At 51.8% G+C, this 22,839-nt stretch overlaps 1 protein-coding gene across 1 annotated transcript in view; it reads left to right on the forward strand.

Annotated features, from left to right (window-relative positions):
• The window catches only part of LOC115079620 (talin-1-like), a 480,705-nt gene that overhangs the window by 454,092 nt on the left and 3,774 nt on the right, over positions 1-22,839 (forward strand). Inside the window, 4 exon segments of the mRNA XM_029583330.1 lie at positions 4,208-4,333; positions 5,463-5,525; positions 5,613-5,795; positions 22,504-22,629. Of these exon segments, the coding sequence (XP_029439190.1) occupies positions 4,208-4,333; positions 5,463-5,525; positions 5,613-5,795; positions 22,504-22,629 (498 nt within the window).

Genomic DNA, 22,839 nt, shown 5'->3' on the forward strand with positions numbered 1-22,839 from the left:
GGCAGTTTCGGCTGTTACTAAAAAGACCACCATTCCGGTTACTGGCGCAACTGCCCTCAAGGACTTGCAGGATCGCAAGCTGGAAATTCAGCTCAAGAAGATTTTCGAAGTCTCAGCGCTTGGAGCTCGCGCAGTTATGTGTAGCAATTTTGCTTTGCAAGTGGGCCTTCGCTGGGTTCAGCAGCTGCTGGCCAACGAGGCATTGGCGGAGGAGGAAGCCCTCCAGGCGGGGCGCCTGGAGTCTGTCATTGCTTATAGTGCCGATGCTTTCCATGATTTACTCCGCACTTCAGCCAAAACCATGGTTTCCGCTATTTCGGCGCATCGTCTGTTGTGGTTGCGCAACTGGGCGGCAGGTGTCTCTTCTAAGTCCCAGTTGGGTTCTCTGCCTTTCAAGGGCAAATTGCTCTTTGGCAAGGAGTTGGAGGATTTGATACAATCACTCGGTGAAAATAAGGTACATCGCCTGCCTGAGGACAGGCCGAGGTCTAGAGGGTCTTTTATGGCCAGATCTCTGTTTCGTGGGGGTCAAAGATCTCTGACATCTCGACATCCCATCTCCTCTGTTTCTCAAAACCTCAACAGGCAGCAGTCATGGCTTCAGTCCTTTCGCAGCCGACGATTCAGTAGACCTGGTAATACCCAGTCCGCGCCATCTGGAAAGCCTTCACAATGATGGGCAGCTGGTCCACTCCTCCATACCGGTGATAGGGGACAGGCTGCCTCTCTTTTACGAGGAGTGGGCCAAACTCACGACAGACCAATGGGTCCTATCTGTGATAAGACACGGCTACGCGTTATATTTTGCACGACGGCCGCACCCTCAGTTTCTGGTCTCTCCCTGCGGCTATGCAACCAAGCGTCGAGCGGTAAGGGAGACTCTTCAGCGTCTTCTCGATCTCGGAGCTATTGTCCCCGTTCCTCCAGCAGAACATCACCGAGGTCGCTACTCCATTTATTTTGTGGTTCCAAAAAAGGAGGGAACCTTCGGGCCCATTCTCAATCTAAAGCGGGTCAACAGATGTCTTCGGATTCCACGCTTCCGCATGGAGACATTACGGTCGGTGATTGCTTCAGTGTGGGAGTTTCTAGTATACCTGGATCTGACGGAGGCGAATTTACGCGTCTGGATCAGAGCCGATCACCAGAAGTTTCTGCGTTTTTCCGTTCTAGGGCAGCATTACCAGTTTCAGGCTCTGCCCTTCGGTCTTGCCACCCAGAACGTTTACCAAGATCATGGTTGTAGCGGCTGCACAGCTACACAGGGAAGGATATTTGGTGCATCCATATTTGGACAATTGGCTGATTCGGGCAAAGTTGGAGGAGCTTTGAAAGGAGGTGATAGACTGCTTACTTCAACTGCTGGGTGCACTCGGTTGGGTGGTCAACCAGTCCAAGAGTTGTCATCTTCCCTCCCAATCCCTGGAGTTTTTGGGAGCTTTGTTTGACACCCAGCAGGGCAGAGTCTTCCTCACAGCGGACCATATTGTCAAATTACAAGGGCAGGTAAGAGCCTTCTTGTCCAAATATCCCCCGAAGGTTTGGGATTATTTGCAAGTTCTGGGGTCCATGACTTCGACCCTGGAGCTGGTTTCATGGGCCTTCGCTCACATGCGGCCATTGCAATCGATTTCTCGCTGGAATCCAGTTTCCGAGCAATTTTATCTGCCGTTACCGTTGCCGGACGCAGCCAAGGCCAGTTTGGATTGGTGGCTTCTTTCGGACAACTTGAGCCATGGCGTCCCCTTGGTTGTCCCAGAATGGACGGCGGTGATTACGGATGCCAGCCTCTCCGGTTGGGGAGCAGTTTGTCTATGCCAATTGGTACAAGGGCAGTGGTCCCAAGAGGAGTCACAATGGTTCATCAATCGCCTGGAGACCAGGGCAGTGCGTCTGGCATTACAGGCCTTTCTCCTGCTCATCAGGGGGAAGTCGGTCAGAGTTCTATCTGACAATGCGACCACGGTTGCCTACATCAATTGCCAGGGCGGGTTTCAAGCGTCAGCCGGTGGTGTTAAAGGCTCGTCTGCTGATCAGCTGGACAGAACAGTACCTGGTCGGTATTGCGGGGGTCAATAACGTTCATACGGATTTTCTAAGTCGACATCGTCTCGATCCCGGGGAGTGGGAACTGGCCAAGGGAGCCTTTCAACTCATCTGCAACACGTGGGGAACGCCCTGCATGGATGTGATGGCGACATTCCAGAATTCCAAAACCCTATGCTTCTTTGCTCGCTGCAGGGACACAGGTGCAGAGGGAGTAGACACTCTGGTACTTCCCTAGCCGACGGATGTGTTGCTGTATGTCTTCCCGCCTTGGCCTCTAATCGGGAAGATACTCCGAAGGATAGAGCTACACCCATCTGAAGTAATCCTAGTGGCTCCCGAGTGGCCACGTCATCCATGGTTTGCGGATCTGGTCAGTCTCGCTGTGCAGGGTCCTTTGCGGTTTCCAGATCTCCCGGACCTACCTCATCAAGGACCTGTCTGTTTCGACCAGGTCGATCGCTTTTGTCTAGCAGCATGGCTTTTGAGAGGCAGCGTCTGAAGAGCAAGGGCTATTCCGACGCAGTGGTATCTACACTCTTGCGCTCTCATAAGGCTTCTATGTCTCTATCTTATGTACGCGTATGGAAGGGTTTGAGACTTCTTGGGTGGACAGGGAGATTCTGCCTACACGAGCGTCCATGCTGGATATTTTGTGTTTCCTTCAAGCTGGCTTGGCTAAGGGATTATCATGTAGTTCCTTGCGGGTACAGGTTGCAGCGCTAGGTTGTTTACATGGCAAAATTCAGGGAGTTCCATTAGCTATGCATCTGGATGTTTCTCGATTTCTTCTGGCACAAGCATTTGCGTCCACCGATGAGATCTCCTTGTAAGTCTTGGAATTTCAATTCGGTACTTCCGGCCTTGGGTACTGTGCTGTTTGAACCTTTAAAATGGGCAACGTTGAAAGATCTCACACCAAAGGTGGTGTTTTTGGTGTCAATTTCATCCGCTCAGTGGGTGTCTGAGCTTCAGGCACTGTCATGCCGGGAACCCTTTCTGAGGATGTTGGATTCTGGTGTATCCTAGTGGATGGTCCCTTCCTTCCTTCCGAAGATGGTCTCCTCTCATTTGAATCAGTCTGTGGAGCTTCCCTCTTTTTCAGACCTGGATCGGGCAGATCCTTTCTACAGAGACTTAAAGAAATTGGATGTTCGAAGGTCGTTGCTGCGTTATCTGGATGTTACCAATAGTTTTCGAGTCTCAGATCATCTCTTTGTACTATGGAGTGGCCCTAAAAGAGGTAACGTAACATCAAAGACCACTATTGCCCAATGGTTGAAGGAAGCTATCCATTCAGCAATCTTGTTGAAGGGCAAATCTTTACTTGATGGGCTGCGGGCACATTCTACTTGTGCATAAGCAGTGGCGTGGGCGGAATGTCAGCAAATTTCACCACAGGAGATTTGCAGAGCGGCTACCTGGAAATCGTTCATACCTTTGAAAGACACTAGCAGTTGGATGTCCAGGACCCCGGTGCGGGGGGGATTTGAAGAAAAGGTTCTGAGAGCAGGCCTCTCCGGATCCCATGCCAGGTAAGGTAGCTCTGGTACATCCCAGGAGTCTGGACTGATCCGGGTACATACAGGGAAAGGAAAATTGGTTCTTACCTGATAATTTTCGTTCCTGTAGTACCATGGATAAGTCCAGATTCCCGCCCATTTGGCATTCGCAGGCAATGGAGAGTCCGCTTGTTTCAGTTGTTTTCTTTGATTGGAGCTGCAGATCTTTGTTTTCCGTGCCTTACGGGTTCTGTTCCCACTTGGGAGTTAGTGATCCGGGTTAGGTTACTGTATATGGTTAGTTTGGTTTTGTGCTATTCTGACTGAGTAATACCGACGGACTGTAGGTGGCATCTGGTATTTATGGCAGAGTCCATCAAAATTTCTCTGTCTCCATCTGCTGGTGGGGAGGCAAAACCCAGGAGTCTGGATTGATCCGTGGTACTACAGGAACAAAAATTATCAGGTAAGAAGCAATTTTCCTTTTTCTTTGACTGTGCAGCCTTTGGTGCAGAGAGTATCTCTTAATACTACAGCTCTGTTCTGGAGGAGATGTAGGGAGAAAGGAGGTCTGTGTGTGTTCAGATAATCGTGTTGAAAAACCAGTTATACATTGCAGGTTTTAAATGCAAGGAGTAACACTTTCCTACTTGTTTTAGCAAGCAGATGAGAGCCTGAATTTTGAAGAGCAAATCCTTGAGGCAGCCAAGTCCATTGCTGCAGCCACCAGTGCATTGGTGAAGGCAGCATCAGCTGCACAGAGAGAGTTGGTGGCACAAGGCAAGGTAGGTGCATTTAGTGAGAGAGAGGAGGGAGAAGTTGGAGGTGCTGAGCCCTGTGGCAGGGGATGCTGGCTGTGTGGTGGGGGAAGGAAAGGGGGGAATGAGAGAGGAGGGAGAAGCTGGAGGTGCTGAGCCCTGTGGCAGGGGATGCAGGCTTTGTGGTGGGGAGAGAAGGGAGGAATGAGAGAGAGGAGGGGGATGCTGGAGGTGCTGAGCCCTGTGGCAGGGGATGCTGGCTGTGTGATGGGGAGAGGGAAGGGAGGAATGAGAGAGAGGATGGGGAAGCCGGAGGGGCTGAGCCCTGTGGCAGGGGATGCTGGTTGTGTGGTGGGGAGAGGGAAGGGGGAAATGAGAGAGGAGGAGGGAGAAGCTGGAGGTGCTGAGCCCTGTGGCAGGGGATGCTGGCTGTGTGGTGGGGAGAGGGAAGGGGGGAATAAGAGAGGAGGAGGGAGAAGCTGGAGGTGCTGAGCCCTGTGGCAGGGGATGCTGGCTGTGTGGTGGGGAGAGGGAAGGGGGGAATGAGAGTGAGGAGGAGGAAACTGGAGGGGCTGAGCCCTGTGGCAGGGGATGCTGGCTGTGTGGTGGGGAGAGGGAAGGGGGGAATGAGAGAGAGGAGGGGGAAGTTGGAGGGGCTGAGCCCTGTGGCAGGGGATGCTGGCTGTGTGGTGGGGAGAGGGAAGGGGGGAATGAGAGAGAGGAGGGGGAAGTTGGAGGGGCTGAGCCCTGTGGCAGGGGATGCTGGCTGTGTGGTGGGGAGAGGGAAGGGAGGAATGAGAGAGGAGGAGGGAGAAGCTGGTGGTGCTGAGCCCTTTGGCAGGGGATGCTGGCTGTGTGGTGGGGAGAGGGAAGGGAGGAATGAGAGAGGAGGGGGATGCTGGACGTGTGGGGAGAGGAAAGGGAAGGAGAGAACTAGTGTTAAGCATAAATACAAGTAATGTTATGAGTAATTCAATCCAAATCCTGAGTTACATATTTAAATGCAGTTGGTAGGTCCCTGCCCCCAAAGGCTTAAAATCAAAGTTTGTAATCATAAGGAGGGGATTGGGACTTCCCTGGTTCTCAGCCCGCCGGGGTGAAGGAGGAGGATGACATTCCTGACTCACGGTTCTCCTCTTTAACTTCCCTCTGACAGGTCGGTGCTATTCCTGCCAACGCAGTGGATGACGGGCAGTGGTCTCAGGGTCTTATCTCTGCAGTAAGTACCCAGGATGCTTGCTTTCCAGTCTCTGAATCGTTTGCAGTCAGGAATCAGTAAGCGTGTAATTGTTTTCCTCCATGACAGGCCCGGATGGTGGCCGCAGCCACCAATAACCTGTGCGAAGCTGCTAACGCTGCCGTGCAAGGCCATGCAAGTGAAGAGAAGCTCATCTCCTCCGCCAAGCAGGTGGCGGCATCCACGGCACAGCTTCTCGTGGCCTGCAAAGTGAAGGCGGACCAAGACTCAGAGGCTATGAAGAGACTGCAGGTGAGACCCCCAGCCTGTATCCCCTGTGCCCTGCTGTTCACAAATATCCTGCAAGCGTGTGAGGCAGGCAGGGGATTAGCACACACCTCTCGGACCCTGTGGCTCCCGTTCAGGGGTGCAATCTCCCAGTGACCTTGGGCGAGCTGCCTTTTCTCCCATTGCCTCAGGTACCCACTTAGATTATAAGCTCCTTGGGGAGGGAACTCTTTATCACCATTGTGCAGTGCTGTGTCCATCAGTAGGATGAGTGGAAGCAGTCTGACATCGCCCGATGGTGCCGACAGGGACCCAGCTCTCCCAGAGCTCAGTAAAGACGTTACTCCGCGCGCACGCTGCCTCCACAGCCCCTCAGTTTTTTAATCTGGCCCAATATTTATTTCTGCCTGGTGCCTGGAACTGCCGCCTTGCTTGAATATTTTGTGCTGGTGCCCTTTGTATCTGCTCGCCCAGAACTTTTCAGTTGAAGAAGAAAAGTTAAAGACGCTGAGAAGCGTGGAGAAGCGCATCTGGGTTACAGATGTGCATCACAGCTGCACTCTCCTGCTGCTGCTGCTGCTGTTTGAGCCTGGATCACAGCAGCACTGCCCCTGGAAAACAGAGGTCCTGAGAAGGGCGTGCGCGAGTGAAATCCCTAAGCCCTGACGCGAGGCTGAGGATCCAGGAGGACGGTGGCAGCACAAGTCAAGGCCGGAAGTATCCCACTCTCAATCACACAAGCACAGGAAGCCCCCCTCCCACAGCGCCGGCCTCCAGATCTGTCTCAGGGGTTTATAGCACAGACGCCTGTGGTGCTGGAGGAGATGCCGAGGAAAGCACTGAAACAGCATGGGGAACCCCCTGCTGGGCTCTCCAAGCCGAAGACAAGGCCAGCGCCGTTGGTGCAGGTTTCTCCTCAATGATGAGGCAGGTCCTGACGTCACCAGCACAGGTGCCATCCTTGCCCGTGGTGCTGGGGATCCCCATTGTGCTGAGTCGTTTGTTTTCCTCCTGTCCCGGGGCCAAACAAGGCAGCATCTTGTGCTGTTAGTGCGGAGCTCGAGGGAGTCTTCCAAGGAATTGGTGTGGAAGGAGCCAGCGCCGTCTTTGGAGTGAGATGATGGTGAACAGGAGCTGCTGAAGCAGCCAGCACGGAGCTCCTCGCAGCCAGCAGCCTGTGTGGTGAGGAGGGCTTCCTGGCACCTGATTCCCCTTCTGCTTTACCAGCACCTCTGAACGCCAGCCCAGTTATCAGTGAAAAATGGCTTTGCCTCCTTGAGCCCTGAAACAGAATTGGGAGATCAGAACCTCGCTTATCTAAGATGAAGGACATTTTCCCACATAGTGAGGCTTCTTCTGGTCTCTCGGGGACAGGGACCTCGCCCTGAGAGCTTCCAGCACTGGGAGTAAGCCCTCACTTTGAGGAATTTTATTTATTTACAATATTTGTAGCCTGCCATCTTACCAGTCTCCTGTTTATGACAGATGATGATAAAATGAAACAGGGTAATATCTTTCTCAATTTAATTTAATTTAACTGCTTTTATATACCAGCATTCGTCAGAAACATCATGCCAGTTCACATTTTAACAAAAGGTGTGGAAAATACAGTATAACAAGGGATAGGGGGAAAACAGGATAACAATAACCAAAGACAGGCTATGAGGATACAGATTTAAAAACTGAGTTAAAGTAGCAAAATTCAACCATAGATTAAATGACACAATTACATTAATCAACAAAGCTTACAACAGCTGTACATATAATCAAATTTGCAAGAAGCAACAGTATATAAAGCAACATTACATGGAGCGGGATAAACAGGAAGCAACGTTACGTGAGGCAACATTACATAAAATAACAAAAGATCACAGGTAGTGTTAAATGACGAAGTTACATAGCTCAAATATTGGAAGTTCCAATTGATTTGAAGGATTAAGCTGAAAGTATTCAGGATGGATACAACGAGGGACCTGCCTCATAGAGGTGTGTGGAACAGAGAAAATCAAAGGGGAGAAAGGGGCTAGGAGAGCAGGACCGAGAGGGTAGGGAAGAGGATGAAGAATAAGCTAATCTGGGTAGGCCTGGTGAAACAGCCAGGTTTTTAATTGCTTTCTAAATTTGTTTGGGCAAGATTCAATGCGGAGCTTCATGGGCATGGAGTTCCAGCAAGTAGGGCCAGCAATGGACAGTTCTCGTTCCCTGATAGCAGAGAGATGAGCAATTTTTAAGGAAGGAACGTGCAAAGTACCTTTGTGAATTGATCTAATAGGTCGGTTCTGTTGGACAGCACTGAAGGGTATGTCCAACCAGAGGGAGTTCTGGGAGTAAATGGATTTGTGTATGGTAGTGAGAGTGCAGAGGGTGAAGGAGTGGGACATTTCGCCTCCAGACCCCTGGACGTCTCTGCCTCGCTCAGTTTTCTCATCATTGGGGTCGTGGCTCACTGGTCAGCAGACAGAGGATTCCAGACTTGCTTCAGCTTACCTCTCCATCGGAGGATCTCTGCTACTCCAGATTTCTGGATAGGCTGGCAATCAATGTCTGTAAGGAAACGGAACAAAGAGAGATGTCTTTGGGCTCCTTCAGATTATGTGGCTTTTCCAGTTCAAGCGTCTCCAAGGATGAAGATGTGGCAGGTGCCTGCTTCATATCTTCTGGTAGCCAGGGAGGTTAGAGCAGCGGGCTGTGAACCAGGGAAGCCAGGGTTAAATCCCACTGCTGCTCCTTCACTTCACCCTGCCTTGAATCAGGACAAACTTAGATTGTGAGCCCTGAGGGGAACAGCATCTGAAAGACTGCTGTAGTCTCTCTCAACCACTGCAAGGGATCCTTGGACCCGTTCTTTTCAACATAATGGAAAGGCTGTCGGGGAAAAATGTGTCTTTCCGCCAATGGTTCCAAAATCTGTAACAGGGTGGACAGCCAGGAAGGAGTGGAAAACATGAGGAGAGATGAAGAGAAGCTCAAGGAATGGTCTAAGGTCTAGCAGCTAAGAGTTAATGCTAAAAAAATGCATTTAGGACGCAAAAACCCAAGGGAGAGGTGCAGTATTGCAGGTGAAATTCTTCTGAGTACACAGGAAGAGCGGGATCTGGGGTGATTGTTTCTCATGATCTAAAGGTGGCCAAGCAGGTGGATAAAGCAATAGTAAAAGCCAGAAAGCTGCTTGGCTGCACAGGGAGAGGACTGCTCAGCAGGAAAAGGGAGGTGACACTGCCCCTGTATAGGTCCCTGGTGAGACCTCACATGGGATACTGAGTACAGGTCTGGAGACCCCACCTTCACATGGATAGAAACAGGAGGGAGTCTGTCCAGAGGGAGGCTGATAAAATGGTGAGTGGACTTCATCCTAAAATATATGGGGACAGACTTAAGGATCTAAACGTGTACATGCTAGAGGAAAGGCGAGATAGGGATAAGTTCTTGGAGGAGAAGTCCATTACCTGCTATTAAGTTCACTTAGAGAATAGTCACTGCCATTAGCAATGGTTACATGGAATAGACTTAGTGTTTGGGTACTTGCCAGGTTCTTATGGCCTGGATTGGCCACTGTTGGAAACAGGATGCTGGGCTTGATGGACCCTTGGTCTGACCCAGTATGGCATGTTCTTATGTAGGGGAGGCTGTGATGCCGAGCAGTCAGGACTAGCCAGTGAACAGACTCCAGGCTGGACTCTAGCAACAATCTTTATAAGCTCTTTATTGTTACGCAATAGTAAACAAAACAAGCTACTGATTTGTGCACTTCAACAAAATAATTGAAACTTAAGTTCCTATTCTCCAGGCTTCTGTCTCTTTCCCTGGGCCTCCTCATCCCTCTGGCCCTGGTCTCTTATCCCTGCTTGCAGTGATCCAGCGTATCCCAGAATCCCTTGCTGGGGTGGGACGTAAGAAGGATCACTACAGATAGCTGTGTCCAGTCCTTTAAGGTGTTTTGAGGGAGTTCCTTACATTCTCCATCAAATACCCTCCGCCTCAGCTCGGCCTTGTCAGGCTGGGCATTCAGCCGTGGCCAGGCTAATTCCCAGCCCTTAGTGGGCTCCCCTGATTCCCTGTCAGCTGGGCCTACGGGGTCATAAACGGGACAATCACGTCCCAGAATAACCGGGTATGGGAGCTCAGGAAGGTCTCCCGCTTCCATAATGGCTTGACCTGCCATGCTCATCAGCAGATCCTGACTGGTTGGCTATTCCTGTTTGTCCCATGTACACAGGTAACTGTCTCTTTTTCCTTGTGATTGATGCACTATTTTTGGAGGAGATCCTCACGAACAAGAGTCTTGTCAGACCCTAAATCCACCAATGCTTGGGTAAGGACTTTGTCCAGTTCCACCTGGATCACAAACCCCTTGCAGCTCTGATGAGGGAAATCCACTAAACTACAATTTTGTAGCTTTGCGAATGTGTTTGCCCATTTTTCCTTCTCATTCTGGGGTTCTGTTATTGCCCCCTGCTCTTTCTTGCGCTGTTTCTCCAGGTCGTCTGACCATTATGGTCCGTGCTTTACAGAAAGAGCATGCCCACTGTGCCTTTACACATTCTCATCAAGGGCTCTTGTTTTTCTGCCTTTCTAAATGCACAGCGCTCCTCCTGATTCCCCCACACAGAGGGTACAGAAGGAAAAATTGTCCAGTGTTTCATTCCTGGGATGATTCGATGTCCCTGAGGTAGTTTTCTTCTTTCAGGGTGAGGATTTTTCCTGCTTTGGAGTTTTTCTTTTATCCCCGGACTTTACCGTCTAGTATTGGCTGGGTCATTAAGCTGACATCCATAATTTCAGGCTCTTCAAATGGGCAGTCCCTTTGCTAAATGACCTCTCCGACCACAGTTATAGCATGTGGAAGAGACTGTGTTACAGAAGACAAGCTCTCCGCTTCTGAGGGTCACTGCCGGGAAGCTTGGCTCTCTGTGCTTCGCCAGGAAGTTTGTGAGCTCTGTCTTTCTAGCCTCTTTACCACATCTGTCATTAACTGCGCCTGGTGGAAGGCGTACGCCACTGCTAGAGCTCTTTCCAATGTGAGCCCTGTGTGTCGGAGGACCCAATTTCGCATAGGCTGGTGAAGCCCATCTAAGAATTGTTCCAGAATCACCTGTCTGGCTACTTCGAGGCCAGTCCTTGCCTCTGGCTATAACCACTTCCAGCTGGCATCCTTCAGGCAATGAAACAGACTTAAGGGAAAGGCCCCAGACTGCAGGAATCGCCACTGGAACTGCCGCCTTTAGGTTTCTGAGGTATACCCAGCTCTCTCCAGAACAGTAGCTTTGACTTCCACATAGGTAGCCATCCCGTCTGGGTTGGCTGCTTGTAAAGCCGCTTGTCTTCTGCCCGTGAGTAAGTTAGCCAAGTACCTGTTCCAGTTGGCTTTGGGCCAAGTCAAAAGGCAGGCATTTCTCAGGAAGACCTCCAGGTTCTCACCTATCTTTATTTTAAACAGGATGTGAGGCAACAGATTTGGTTGCCTCACATCCTGTGGTCTGCATGGCCTGTGCTACCTGAGCTAACACTTAAGGTTTGCTGCACAAATTGTTCTCGCAGTGCCTGCTGCTGGTCAGTTTGAGTCTGTTTGGTGCTCTGCAATTTCTGCTGCCCTAAAGCAAGGATCTGGATCCACTTCTCCATTGGGTATCTCTTCAGACAGGAGAGTGAGAAAAAAAACCCAGCTGGCCAGTTTGGCCTTGACTCACTGCTTGCATTGCTTGGTCGGCAGGAAGAGACCGTATGGCCCATCCAGCCTGCCCATCCACCCAATTAATTTAGCATTATAGTTCTCATCACCTCCTTAGCGATCCCCATGCTTTCTTGAATTCAGATACTGTTTTTGTCTCCACCACCTCTACTAGGAGGCCATTCCACACATCCACCATGCTCTCTGTAAAGAAATATTTCCTAAGATTACTCCTACCCCCTTTCACCCTCATTTCATGACCTCTCATTCTAGAACAGGGATGGCAAACTCCAGTCCTCGAGTGCCACAAACAGGCCAGGTTTTCAGGATACCATAATGAATATGCATGAGATAGATTTGTATACCATGGAGGCAAGATCAACCTATTCATCTCAAAAGGAGAGTAGCTCAGATTTCCATCACTTTTATGAAGATGGACTATATTTGATCATCTCCAGTTCTGCAGGAATGCTCCCATCTCCAGTTATCCGAGAACAAAGCAAGATAGGCCCAAGAGCCTCAAGGCAAATCTAGAAGGCCCATAGGCCTCATGGCAAGACAAAGCTTAGAAGGTAGGTAGATCACAAAGCAAGGCAAGGCAAAGCCAGAAGGTGTGTAGGTCACAAGGCAAGGCAAGAACAGTGGGTCCTGGAGGTGTGATGAGAGACAGCTATGCCTTGGAATTTTTTCATCCACTCATGGACACCTTTGTAATCTCCCACTGTGTCTCCCGGGCCATGTGAGAGGTGGTGCAGGAGATGTTGCAAGGCTACTGTTCCTGCGTACCATTGTTCCAATGCCCCCTCTGGAGAGGGGGCAGGGAAAATACTCTTGTGTATTTCATGGTGCCCAAAAAAGAAGGCGTTTTTCGGCCCATTCTCAATCTGCAGGTCAATGCTGCCCTCTGGGTACTGCAGTTTTGGATGGAGACACGCACAGTGTTAGTGGCAGTATGCAAAGGGGAGTTTCTGGCGTCATTGGACTTGTCAGAAGCTTATTTCCATATCCCCATTCGGGTCGAACACCCACAGTTCCTGAGGTTCAGGTTCCTGGGGGGAACATTTCCAATTTCGAGCCCTTCCCTTTGGGTTGGCGGCTGCGCCACACACGTTCACAAAGGTGATGGTGGTATTGGCGGCGGCACCCAGGAAGGAAGGTATCCTAGTGCTCCCGTACCTGGTCAATTGGCTAGTACAGGCAAATTCAGAAATGGAGCGCTGTCACTCAGTCCAGCAGGTCCGGCAGCTCCTGGATTCATTGGGCCGGGTGACGAATCTGGCAAAGAGCCATTTAAAGTTGAACCAGTTATTGGAATATCTGAGAGCATGCTTTGATACCGGATGGGGAAGGTGTTCTGACTACGGAACGGGTAGTCAAGTTGCAAAGTCAGGTCCTTCAGCTGATGCATCTGTCAGTTCCCAGGGTCCGTGATTATTTGCAGATCCTGGGTTCCATGGTGTCTACGCTGGAGTTAGTTCCATGGGACTTTGCTCATATGCGTCTGCTGCAGAGGGCGCTGTTATCCTGTTGGAATCCACTTTTGGAGGAATTTCAGCTTCCTTTGCCATTGCCAGAGGAGGATGCCAGTTCCAGTCTCTCATGGTGGCCGTCTCAGCACAATCTCGAGAAAGGGATGGACCGGGAAGTGCCAACTGGGTGGTGGGGACCACGGATGTCAGCCTCTCTGGTTGGGGGGCAATGCTTCAAGGAAAATCGGCCCGGGGCAGTGGGCTTCAGAGGAAGTCCATCAATTGGCTGGAAACCAGGGCAGTTCGAAGAGCCTTACTGGAGTTTCTCCCCCTCATTCAAGACAAGGCAGTGCGAGTGTTGTCAGACAATGTGATGACAGTGGTGTATATCAACCACCAGGGTAGAACGAAGAGGCGTCTAGTAGCACTGGAGGTGCAAGAACTTTTTGTTTGGGCTGAGGAACATCTGGCAAGTGTAGCAGCTTCCCATGTGGCCAGAGTGGACAATGTGCCAGCAGACTTTCTCAGCAGGCAGCATCTGGATCTGGGGGAGTGGGAGTTGTTGGCGGAGGCCTTCTCTTTGACTCAGGCCACGGCAGATCAGCGGTGGGCCTCATGGCGACTTCAGGAAATGTAAAGATGGATCATTTTTTCAGTCACAGAAGGGATGTTGGATCGGGCGTCGACACTCTCGTTCTTCCTTGGCTGACATACCTGTTGTACATGTTTCCATCGCGGCCTCTCGTATGTCGAGTGCTGCGGCTCATCGAGCTTTATTCGGGCAGGATGATTCTGATGGCTCCCTAGTGGCCGGGCTGGCTGTGGTTTGCGGACCTTCTTTTTCTGGCAGTGGACAGTCCCGTTCTCTTGGGGCTGTTGCAGCAGGGACCCGTATTTTCAGAACGGGAGGATCAATTCTGTCTAACAGCTTGGCCTTTGAGAGACAATGGCTCCGCTTGAAAGGTTATTCAGAACCTGTGATTGCGACTTGGTGTCAGATGGCCTTCCATGTCTTTGGCTTATGTCCGAGTGTGGAGAGTCTTTGAATCCTGGAGTTTGCAGAACAAGGTGCAGCCTTTGAAGGTGGATGTTCCGCAGATTATAGCCTTTTTGCAAAGCGGTTTAACTAACAGTTTGGCCTATAATTCCCTTTGGTTTCAGGTGGCAGTCTTATGTTCCCTTCGAGGTAGGATTCAGGGAACACCGTTGGCATCTCATCTGGATGTGGTTCGATTCCTCAAAGGGGCAAAACGTTTGAGTCCTCCCATTCGGAAGATTTGTCCAGCATGGAATCTGAACTTGGTTCTTCGGGTGCTGTGTGGTCCTCCCTTTGAACCGGTTAGGAGGGCTTCTCTAAAGGACTTAACCCTGAAGGCTGTTCTCTGGTGCCTATCTGTTCAGCTAGAAAGATTTTCGAACTGCAAGCTTTGAAGAATAAAGACCCTTTCCTGTGTTTTTCAGAGAAAGGGTTTCTTTACATACGGTTCCTTCTTTTTTTGCCTGTGGTTTCTTCCTTTCGCCTTAACCAGGTGATTGAGTTACCAGCTTTGCTGTATTTGTCTGCGGATGCTCCTGTGGCGAGGGAGCTTCACTTGCTGGATAGGCGCAGAATTCTTTTGCAATGTTTTAAGGCAAAAATGCCTTTCAGAGATCTGATCATCTTTTTTTTCCCGTGCAGTGACGCTAAGAAAGGAAATTAGGCATCCAAGTGTACTATTGCTTGATGGCTGAAAGAGACAATAGCTTTGGCTTACATCTGTAAGGGCTGGTCGGTGCCGGAGGGGGTTGAGAGCATATTCCACTTAGGGTGCAAGCAACCTCGTGGGCTTGGACTGGTCCCACTTGTCTGGACTGATCCAGGGTACGAACAAGAAAGGAAAATTGGTTCTTACATGATAATTTTCTTTTCTGAAGTACCACGGATCAGTCCAGAGACTCATCCCCATTTTTTGAAAGACTTTCCTCGCTTCTGGATGTTGCTGAGCTGATAAGTGATATTTTCAGAGTAATGAGAAGTGTATATAGTTTCAGATGTGCATTCTGTCAGATTGAGAGGGCCTAGCTTTTATTCAGGGTGCTCCAACCTTTAAGTATCTGTTCACCCCAGGAGTATAGAGGTTTGTTAAGTTAGATATCTTGGCTTGGGTACAGGGCAATACTGGTTATGTAGCATTGCCTCAATCTTTGCCTCCGTCTGCTGGTAAGGGTACATAAACCCACTCGTCTGGACTGATCCGTGGTGCTTCAGGAACAAAAATTAGCAGGTAAGAACCAATTTTCCTTTCTTTTCCAGTTCCGTCTTCAGTGAACACTGAATAAACTTCATACACAATCATGCTGATGGGGGGGCAGCTCGGGTTTCTATATCTATCCCATAGATTCGCACTGGGATAGAGACCATGAGGAAAGCTATCTATTCTGTATCTCCACTGAGAAACGCACGAGAAGGAACGTGTAAATAAGAGCAAGAGAGATTTTCTCTTCTCTCCCCTTTCCCTCATAATATCTAGCCCTGCCTCACACTCCTCACCCATCCTGAGATTTCATGGACAAACCATAGACCCCCATGGACGTCACCTATTGGTGCTGTCTGCTAAAGCTGTTATCAGCTCTGGTCCCTCCTTACTCCCCGCACCCCCGTCTGACCCATGAGTAACTGCACACACGTCACAGACCCTGGGGTGGCAGGGTTATTACTGACCCTGATTCCCCCTTCTCTCCTCACCCTCGTCTGACCCATGAGTAACTGCACACACATCACAGACCCTGGGGTGGCGGGATTGTTACTGACACTGATTCCCCCTTCTCTCCTCACCCTCGTCTGCCCCATGAGTAACTGCACTGCACACACGTCACAGACCCTGGGGTGGCGGGGTTGTTACTGACCCCGATTCCCCCTTCTCTCCTCACCCTCGTCTGTCCCATGAGTAACTGCACACACGTCTCAGACCCTGGGGTGGCGGGGTTGTTACTGACCCCGATTCCCCCTTCTCTCCTCACCCTCGTCTGTCCCATGAGTAACTGCACACACGTCACAGACCCTGGGGTGGAGGGGTTGTTACTGACCCTGATTCCCCTTCTCTCCTCACCCTTGTCTGTCCCATGAGTAACTGCACACACATCACAGACCCTGGGGTGGCGGGGCTGTTACTGACCCCGATTCCCCCTTCTCTTCTCACCCTCGTCTGTCCCATGAGTAACTGCACACACATCACAGACCCTGGGGTGGCGGGGCTGTTACTGACCCTGATTCCCCCTTCTCTTCTCACCCTCGTCTGTCCCATGAGTAACTGCAAACACATGACAGACCCTGGGGTGGCGGGGCTGTTACTGACCCCGATTCCCCCTTCTCTCCTCACCCTCGTCTGTCCCATGAGTAACTGCACACACGTCACAGACCCTGGGGTGGCGGGGCTGTTACTGACCCCGATTCCCCCTTCTCTCCTCACCCTCGTCTGTCCCATGAGTAACTGCACACACATCACAGACCCTGGGGTGGCGGGGCTGTTACTGACCCCGATTCCTCCTTCTCTCCTCACCATCGTCTGTCCCATGAGTAACTGCACACACATCACAGACCCTGGGGTGGCGGGGTTGTTACTGACCCCGATTCCCCCTTCTCTCCTCACCCTCGTCTGTCCCATGAGTAACTGCACACACGTCACAGACCCTGGGGTGGCGGGGTTGTTACTGACCCCGATTCCCCCTTCTCTCCTCACCCTCGTCTGTCCCATGAGTAACTGCACACACGTCACAGACCCTGGGGTGGCGGGGTTGTTACTGACCCCGATTCCCCCTTCTTATCTCACCCTCCTCTGTCCCATGAGTAACTGCACAGACGTCACAGACCCTGGGGTGGCGGGGCTGTTACTGACCCCGATTCCCCCTTCTCTCCTCACCCTCGTCTGTCCCATGAGTAACTGCAAACACGTCACAGACCCTGGGGTGGCGGGGCTGTTACTGACCCCGATTCCCCCTTCTCTCCTCACCATCGTCTGTCCCATGAGTAACTGCACACACGTCACAGACCCTGGGGTGGCGGGGTTGTTACTGACCCCGATTCCCCCTTCTCTCCTCACCCTCGTCTGTCCCATGAGTAACTGCACACACGTCACAGACCCTGGGGTGGCGGGGCTGTTACTGACCCTGATTCCCCCTTCTCTCCTCACCATCGTCTGTCCCATGAGTAACTGCACACACGTCACAGACCCTGGGGTGGCGGGGCTGTTACTGACCCTGATTCCCCCTTCTCTCCTCACCCTGTCTGTCCCATGAGAAACTGCACACACGTCACAGACCCTGAGGTGGCGGGGTTGTTACTGACCCCAATTCCCCCTTCTCTCCTCACCCTCGTCTGTCCCATGAGTAACTGCACACACGTCACAGACCCTGGGGTGGCGGGGTTGTTACTGACCCCGATTCCCCCTTCTCTCCTCACCCTCGTCTGTCCCATGAGTAACTGCACACACGTCACAGACCCTGGGGTGGCGGGGTTGTTACTGACCCCGATTCCCCCTTCTCTCCTCACCCTCGTCTGTCCCATGAGTAACTGCAAACACGTCACAGACCCTGGGGTGGCGGGGCTGTTACTGACCCCGATTCCCCCTTCTCTCCTCACCCTCATCTGTCCCATGAGTAACTGCACACACGTCACAGACCCTGGGGTGGCGGGGCTGTTACTGACCCCGATTCCCCCTTCTCTCCTCACCCTCATCTGTCCCATGAGTAACTGCACACACGTCACAGACCCTGGGGTGGCGGGATTGTTACTGACCCCGATTCCCCCTTCTCTCCTCACCCGTCATCTGTCCCATGAGTAACTGCACACACGTCACACACCCTGGGGTGGTGGGGCTGTTACTGACTCAGGTTCCCCCTTCTCTCCTCACCCTCGTCTGTCCCATGAGTAACTGCACACACGTCACACACCCTGGGGTTGTTACTGACCCTGATTCCCCCTTCTCTCCTCACCCTCGTCTGTCCCATGAGTAACTGCACACACGTCACAGACCCTGGGGTGGTGGGATTGTTACTGACCCCGCATCCTCCTTGTGGGGTTGTTACTAGCTCTGGTTTATAACTGATTGTGAGAGATTCAGCCTGAAATGGTCATGAGGCATTGGGTGCTGGCCCTCTTGCTGTACAGAACACCATTTAAAGCAATTTCTCTCTCTCCATCTCCGAGACCTCCGCGCTTCAGCTCTGACTCAGCCCTCAGTCATTTTGGATGTTTTTCTAAGGCAGTCACCTTCCAAGTTTCTAGCTTCATGCAAAGGAATGTGTCTACGAGAGTGCAGCCAGCTCTGGTACCTTCCCCAGTCTGAAACCTGCACTGACCCTGCTTCCTGCACCCTCTCCCCTCTTGTAAAATCACATAACCTTATTGGCAGGATCGTTTTAAAGGTATTAACTGGGTGATGCACAAAACGGTTTAGCACGAAGTAAGTAAATAAATAAATAAAAAATGTTATAATGCTGACACTGCCTCCACCCTAAGCTTAGGTTTCCAGCCCTCCCCTGTCTCCCACTTCTAACGGTGGCGCTGGACCCTTCCCACAGCTTCTTCCTAATGCTGACACTGCCCTACCCACTACTTCTGATTCCACCCCTGCCTCTGGCACTCCCCCCTCTCTAACGCTGACCCTGATACAGGACACCTCCCCACTTCTCACCCCTAATGTTAACAGCAGCTCTGTCCTCCTTCCTAACAATAATGCTGACTCTGCTCCTTACAGATCTACCCCTGCCCCTGTTATAATGCTGACCCTGCTCCTTACAGATCTACCCCTGCCCCTGTTATAATGCTGACCCTGCTCCTTACAGATCTACCCCTGCCCCTGTTATAATGCTGACTCCTGCTCCTTACAGATCTACCCCTGCCCCTGTTATAATGCTGACTCTGCTCCTTACAGATCTACCCCTGCCCCTGTTATAATGCTGACCCTGCACCTTACAGATCTACCCCTGCCCCTGTTATAATGCTGACCCTGCTCCTTACAGATCTACCCCTGCCCCTGTTATAATGCTGACCCTGCTCCTTACAGATCTACCCCTGCCCCTGTTATAATGCTGACCCTGCTCCTTACAGATCTACCCCTGCCCCTGTTATAATGCTGACTCTGCTCCTTACAGATCTACCCCTGCCCCTGTTATAATGCTGACCCTGCTCCTTACAGATCTACTCCTGCCCCTGTTATAATGCTGACCCTGCTCCTTACAGATCTACCCCTGCCCCTGTTATAATGCTGACCCTGCTCCTTACAGATCTACCCCTGCCCCTGTTATAATGCTGACCCTGCTCCTTACAGATCTACCCCTGCCCCTGTTATAATGCTGACCCTGCTCCTTACAGATCTACCCCTGCCCCTGTTATAATGCTGACCCTGCTCCTTACAGATCTACCCCTGCCCCTGTTATAATGCTGACCCTCTCCTTCCTCCTGCTTACAGATCTACCCCTGCCCTGTTATAATGCTAACCCTGCTCCTTCCCCTGCTTACAGATCTACCCCTGCCCCTGTTATAATGCTGACCCTGCTCCTTCCCCCTGCTTACAGATCTACCCCTGCCCTGTTATAATGCTAACCCTGCTCCTTCCCCCTGCTTACAGATCTACCCCTGCCCTGTTATAATGCTAACCCTGCTCCTTCCCCCTGCTTACAGATCTACCCCTGCCCCTGTTATAATGCTGACCCTGCTCCGACCCCCTGCTTACAGATCTACCCCTGCCCCTGTTATAATGCTGACCCTGCTCCTTCCTCCTGCTTACAGATCTACCCCTGCCCCTGTTATAATGCTGACCCTGCTCCCTCCCCCTGCTTACAGATCTACCCCTGCCCCTGTTATAATGCTGACCCTGCTCCTTCCCCTGCTTACAGACCTACCCCTGCCCCTGTTATAATGCTGACTCTGCTCCTTCCCCCTGCTTACAGATCTACCCCTGCCCCTGTTATAATGCTGACCCTGCTCCTTCCCCTGCTTACAGATCTACCCCTGCCCCTATTATAATGCTGACTCTGCTCCTTCCCCCTGCTTACAGATCTACCCCTGCCCCTGTTATAATGCTGACCCTGCTCCTTCCCCTGCTTACAGATCTACCCCTGCCCCTGTTATAATGCTGACCCTGCTCCTTCCCCCTGCTTACAGACCTACCCCTGCCCCTGTTATAATGCTGACCCTGCTCCTTCCCCCTGCTTACAGATCTACCCCTTCCCCTGTTATAATGCTGACCCTGCTCCCTCCCCCAGCTTACAGATCTACCCCTGCCCCTGTTATAATGCTGACTCTGCTCCTTCCCCCTGCTTACAGATCTACCCCTGCCCCTGTTATAATGCTGACCCTGCTCCTTCCCCTGCTTACAGATCTACCCCTGCCCCTGTTATAATGCTGACTCTGCTCCTTCCCCCTGCTTACAGATCTACCCCTGCCCCTGTTATAATGCTGACCCTGCTCCTTCCCCTGCTTACAGATCTACCCCTGCCCCTGTTATAATGCTGACTCTGCTCCTTCCCCTGCTTACAGATCTACCCCTGCCCCTGTTATAATGCTCTGCTCCTTCCCCCTGCTTACAGATCTACCCCTGCCCCTGTTATAATGCTGACCCTGCTCCTTCCCCATGCTTACAGATCTACCCCTGCCCCTGTTATAATGCTGACACTACCCCTACCCCTGCTTACAGATCTACCCCTGCCCCTGTTATAATGCTGACCCTGCTCCTTCCCCCTGCTTACAGATCTACCCCTGCCCCTGTTATAATGCTGACTCTGCTCCTTCCCCTGCTTACAGATCTACCCCTGCCCCTGTTATAATGCTGACCCTGCTCCCTCCCCATGCTTACAGATCTACCCCTGCCCCTGTTATAATGCTGACCCTGCTCCTTCCCCTGCTTACAGATCTACCCCTGCCCCTGTTATAATGCTGACTCTGCTCCTTCCCCTGCTTACAGATCTACCCCTGCCCCTGTTATAATGCTCTGCTCCTTCCCCCTGCTTACAGATCTACCCCTGCCCCTGTTATAATGCTGACCCTGCTCCTTCCCCATGCTTACAGATCTACCCCTGCCCCTGTTATAATGCTGACACTACCCCTACCCTGCTTACAGATCTACCCCTGCCCCTGTTATAATGCTGACCCTGCTCCTTCCCCCTGCTTACAGATCTACCCCTGCCCCTGTTATAATGCTGACCCTGCTCCTTCCCCTGCTTACAGATCTACCCCTGCCCCTGTTATAATGCTGACCCTGCTCCCCTCCCCATGCTTACAGATCTACCCCTGCCCCTGTTATAATGCTGACCCTGCTCCTTCCCCTGCTTACAGATCTACCCCTGCCCCTGTTATAATGCTGACTCTGCTCCTTCCCCTGCTTACAGATCTACCCCTGCCCCTGTTATAATGCTGACCCTGCTCCTTCCCCTGCTTACAGATCTACCCCTGCCCCTGTTATAATGCTGACTCTGCTCCTTCCCCTGCTTACAGATCTACCCCTGCCCCTGTTATAATGCTCTGCTCCTTCCCCCTGCTTACAGATCTACCCCTGCCCCTGTTATAATGCTGACCCTGCTCCTTCCCCATGCTTACAGATCTACCCCTGCCCCTGTTATAATGCTGACACTACCCCTACCCCTGCTTACAGATCTACCCCTGCCCCTGTTATAATGCTGACCCTGCTCCTTCCCCCTGCTTACAGATCTACCCCTGCCCCTGTTATAATGCTGACTCTGCTCCTTCCCCTGCTTACAGATCTACCCCTGCCCCTGTTATAATGCTGACCCTGCTCCCTCCCCATGCTTACAGATCTACCCCTGCCCCTGTTATAATGCTGACCCTGCTCCTTCCCCTGCTTACAGATCTACCCCTGCCCCTGTTATAATGCTGACTCTGCTCCTTCCCCTGCTTACAGATCTACCCCTGCCCCTGTTATAATGCTCTGCTCCTTCCCCCTGCTTACAGATCTACCCCTGCCCCTGTTATAATGCTCTGCTCCTTCCCCCTGCTTACAGATCTACCCCTGCCCCTGTTATAATGCTGACTCTGCTCCTTCCCCTGCTTACAGATCTACCCCTGCCCCTGTTATAATGCTCTGCTCCTTCCCCCTGCTTACAGATCTACCCCTGCCCCTGTTATAATGCTCTGCTCCTTCCCCCTGCTTACAGATCTACCCCTGCCCTGTTATAATGCTGACCCTGCTCCTTCCCCCTGCTTACAGATCTACCCCTGCCCCTGTTATAATGCTGACACTACCCCTACCCCTGCTTACAGATCTACCCCTGCCCCTGTTATAATGCTGACCCTGCTCCTTCCCCCTGCTTACAGATCTACCCCTGCCCCTGTTATAATGCTGACACTACCCCTATGTCTGTAATGTCCTGTTTGGCTGCCCTATCTGTTGGCTTTCATTCACAGCTATCGGGAGCCGCACAGCAAGGCTCCTTACAGCAGGTGTAAGCTCGGGCCCTGAATCTGGCTAGTGGCCTCCCTCCCCAGGAGGCAGCTTGCACAGGCTGCCCTGAGCCAGGACGTCCCCAGCTCCATCTCTCTTTCCCGTTTCCTTCCTCCCCCTCCCTGGCTGACCGTGCTCTCTCTGTGCTGTGATTGCAGTCGGCGGGGAATGCGGTGAAGAGAGCCTCTGATAATCTGGTGAAGGCAGCCCAGAAAGCAGCCGCTTTTCAGGACCACGATGAGACCATTGTAGTGAAAGAGAAGATGGTCGGAGGGATTGCGCAGGTCAGTGCATCACTCGGCTCTCTCTGGGGCTTGCTGTCTGACGGAGGCACTCGCTGGCATAGTCTGATAGCCGGTTCCTCTCTGGTGCTCTCGCTCTCTCTCTCTCTCTCTCCAGGATGCTCGCTTTCTGACGGTGGCACTTGGTCACTGTCTGAGCAGCCTTCCTCTTTCTCTTTGTGTTGTGTCATTCACTGTCTCAGTCGTGCATGT

The sequence above is a fragment of the Rhinatrema bivittatum genome, chromosome 1, assembly GCF_901001135.1.
Source record: "Rhinatrema bivittatum chromosome 1, aRhiBiv1.1, whole genome shotgun sequence".
NCBI classification, from domain to species: Eukaryota; Metazoa; Chordata; class Amphibia; order Gymnophiona; family Rhinatrematidae; genus Rhinatrema; species Rhinatrema bivittatum.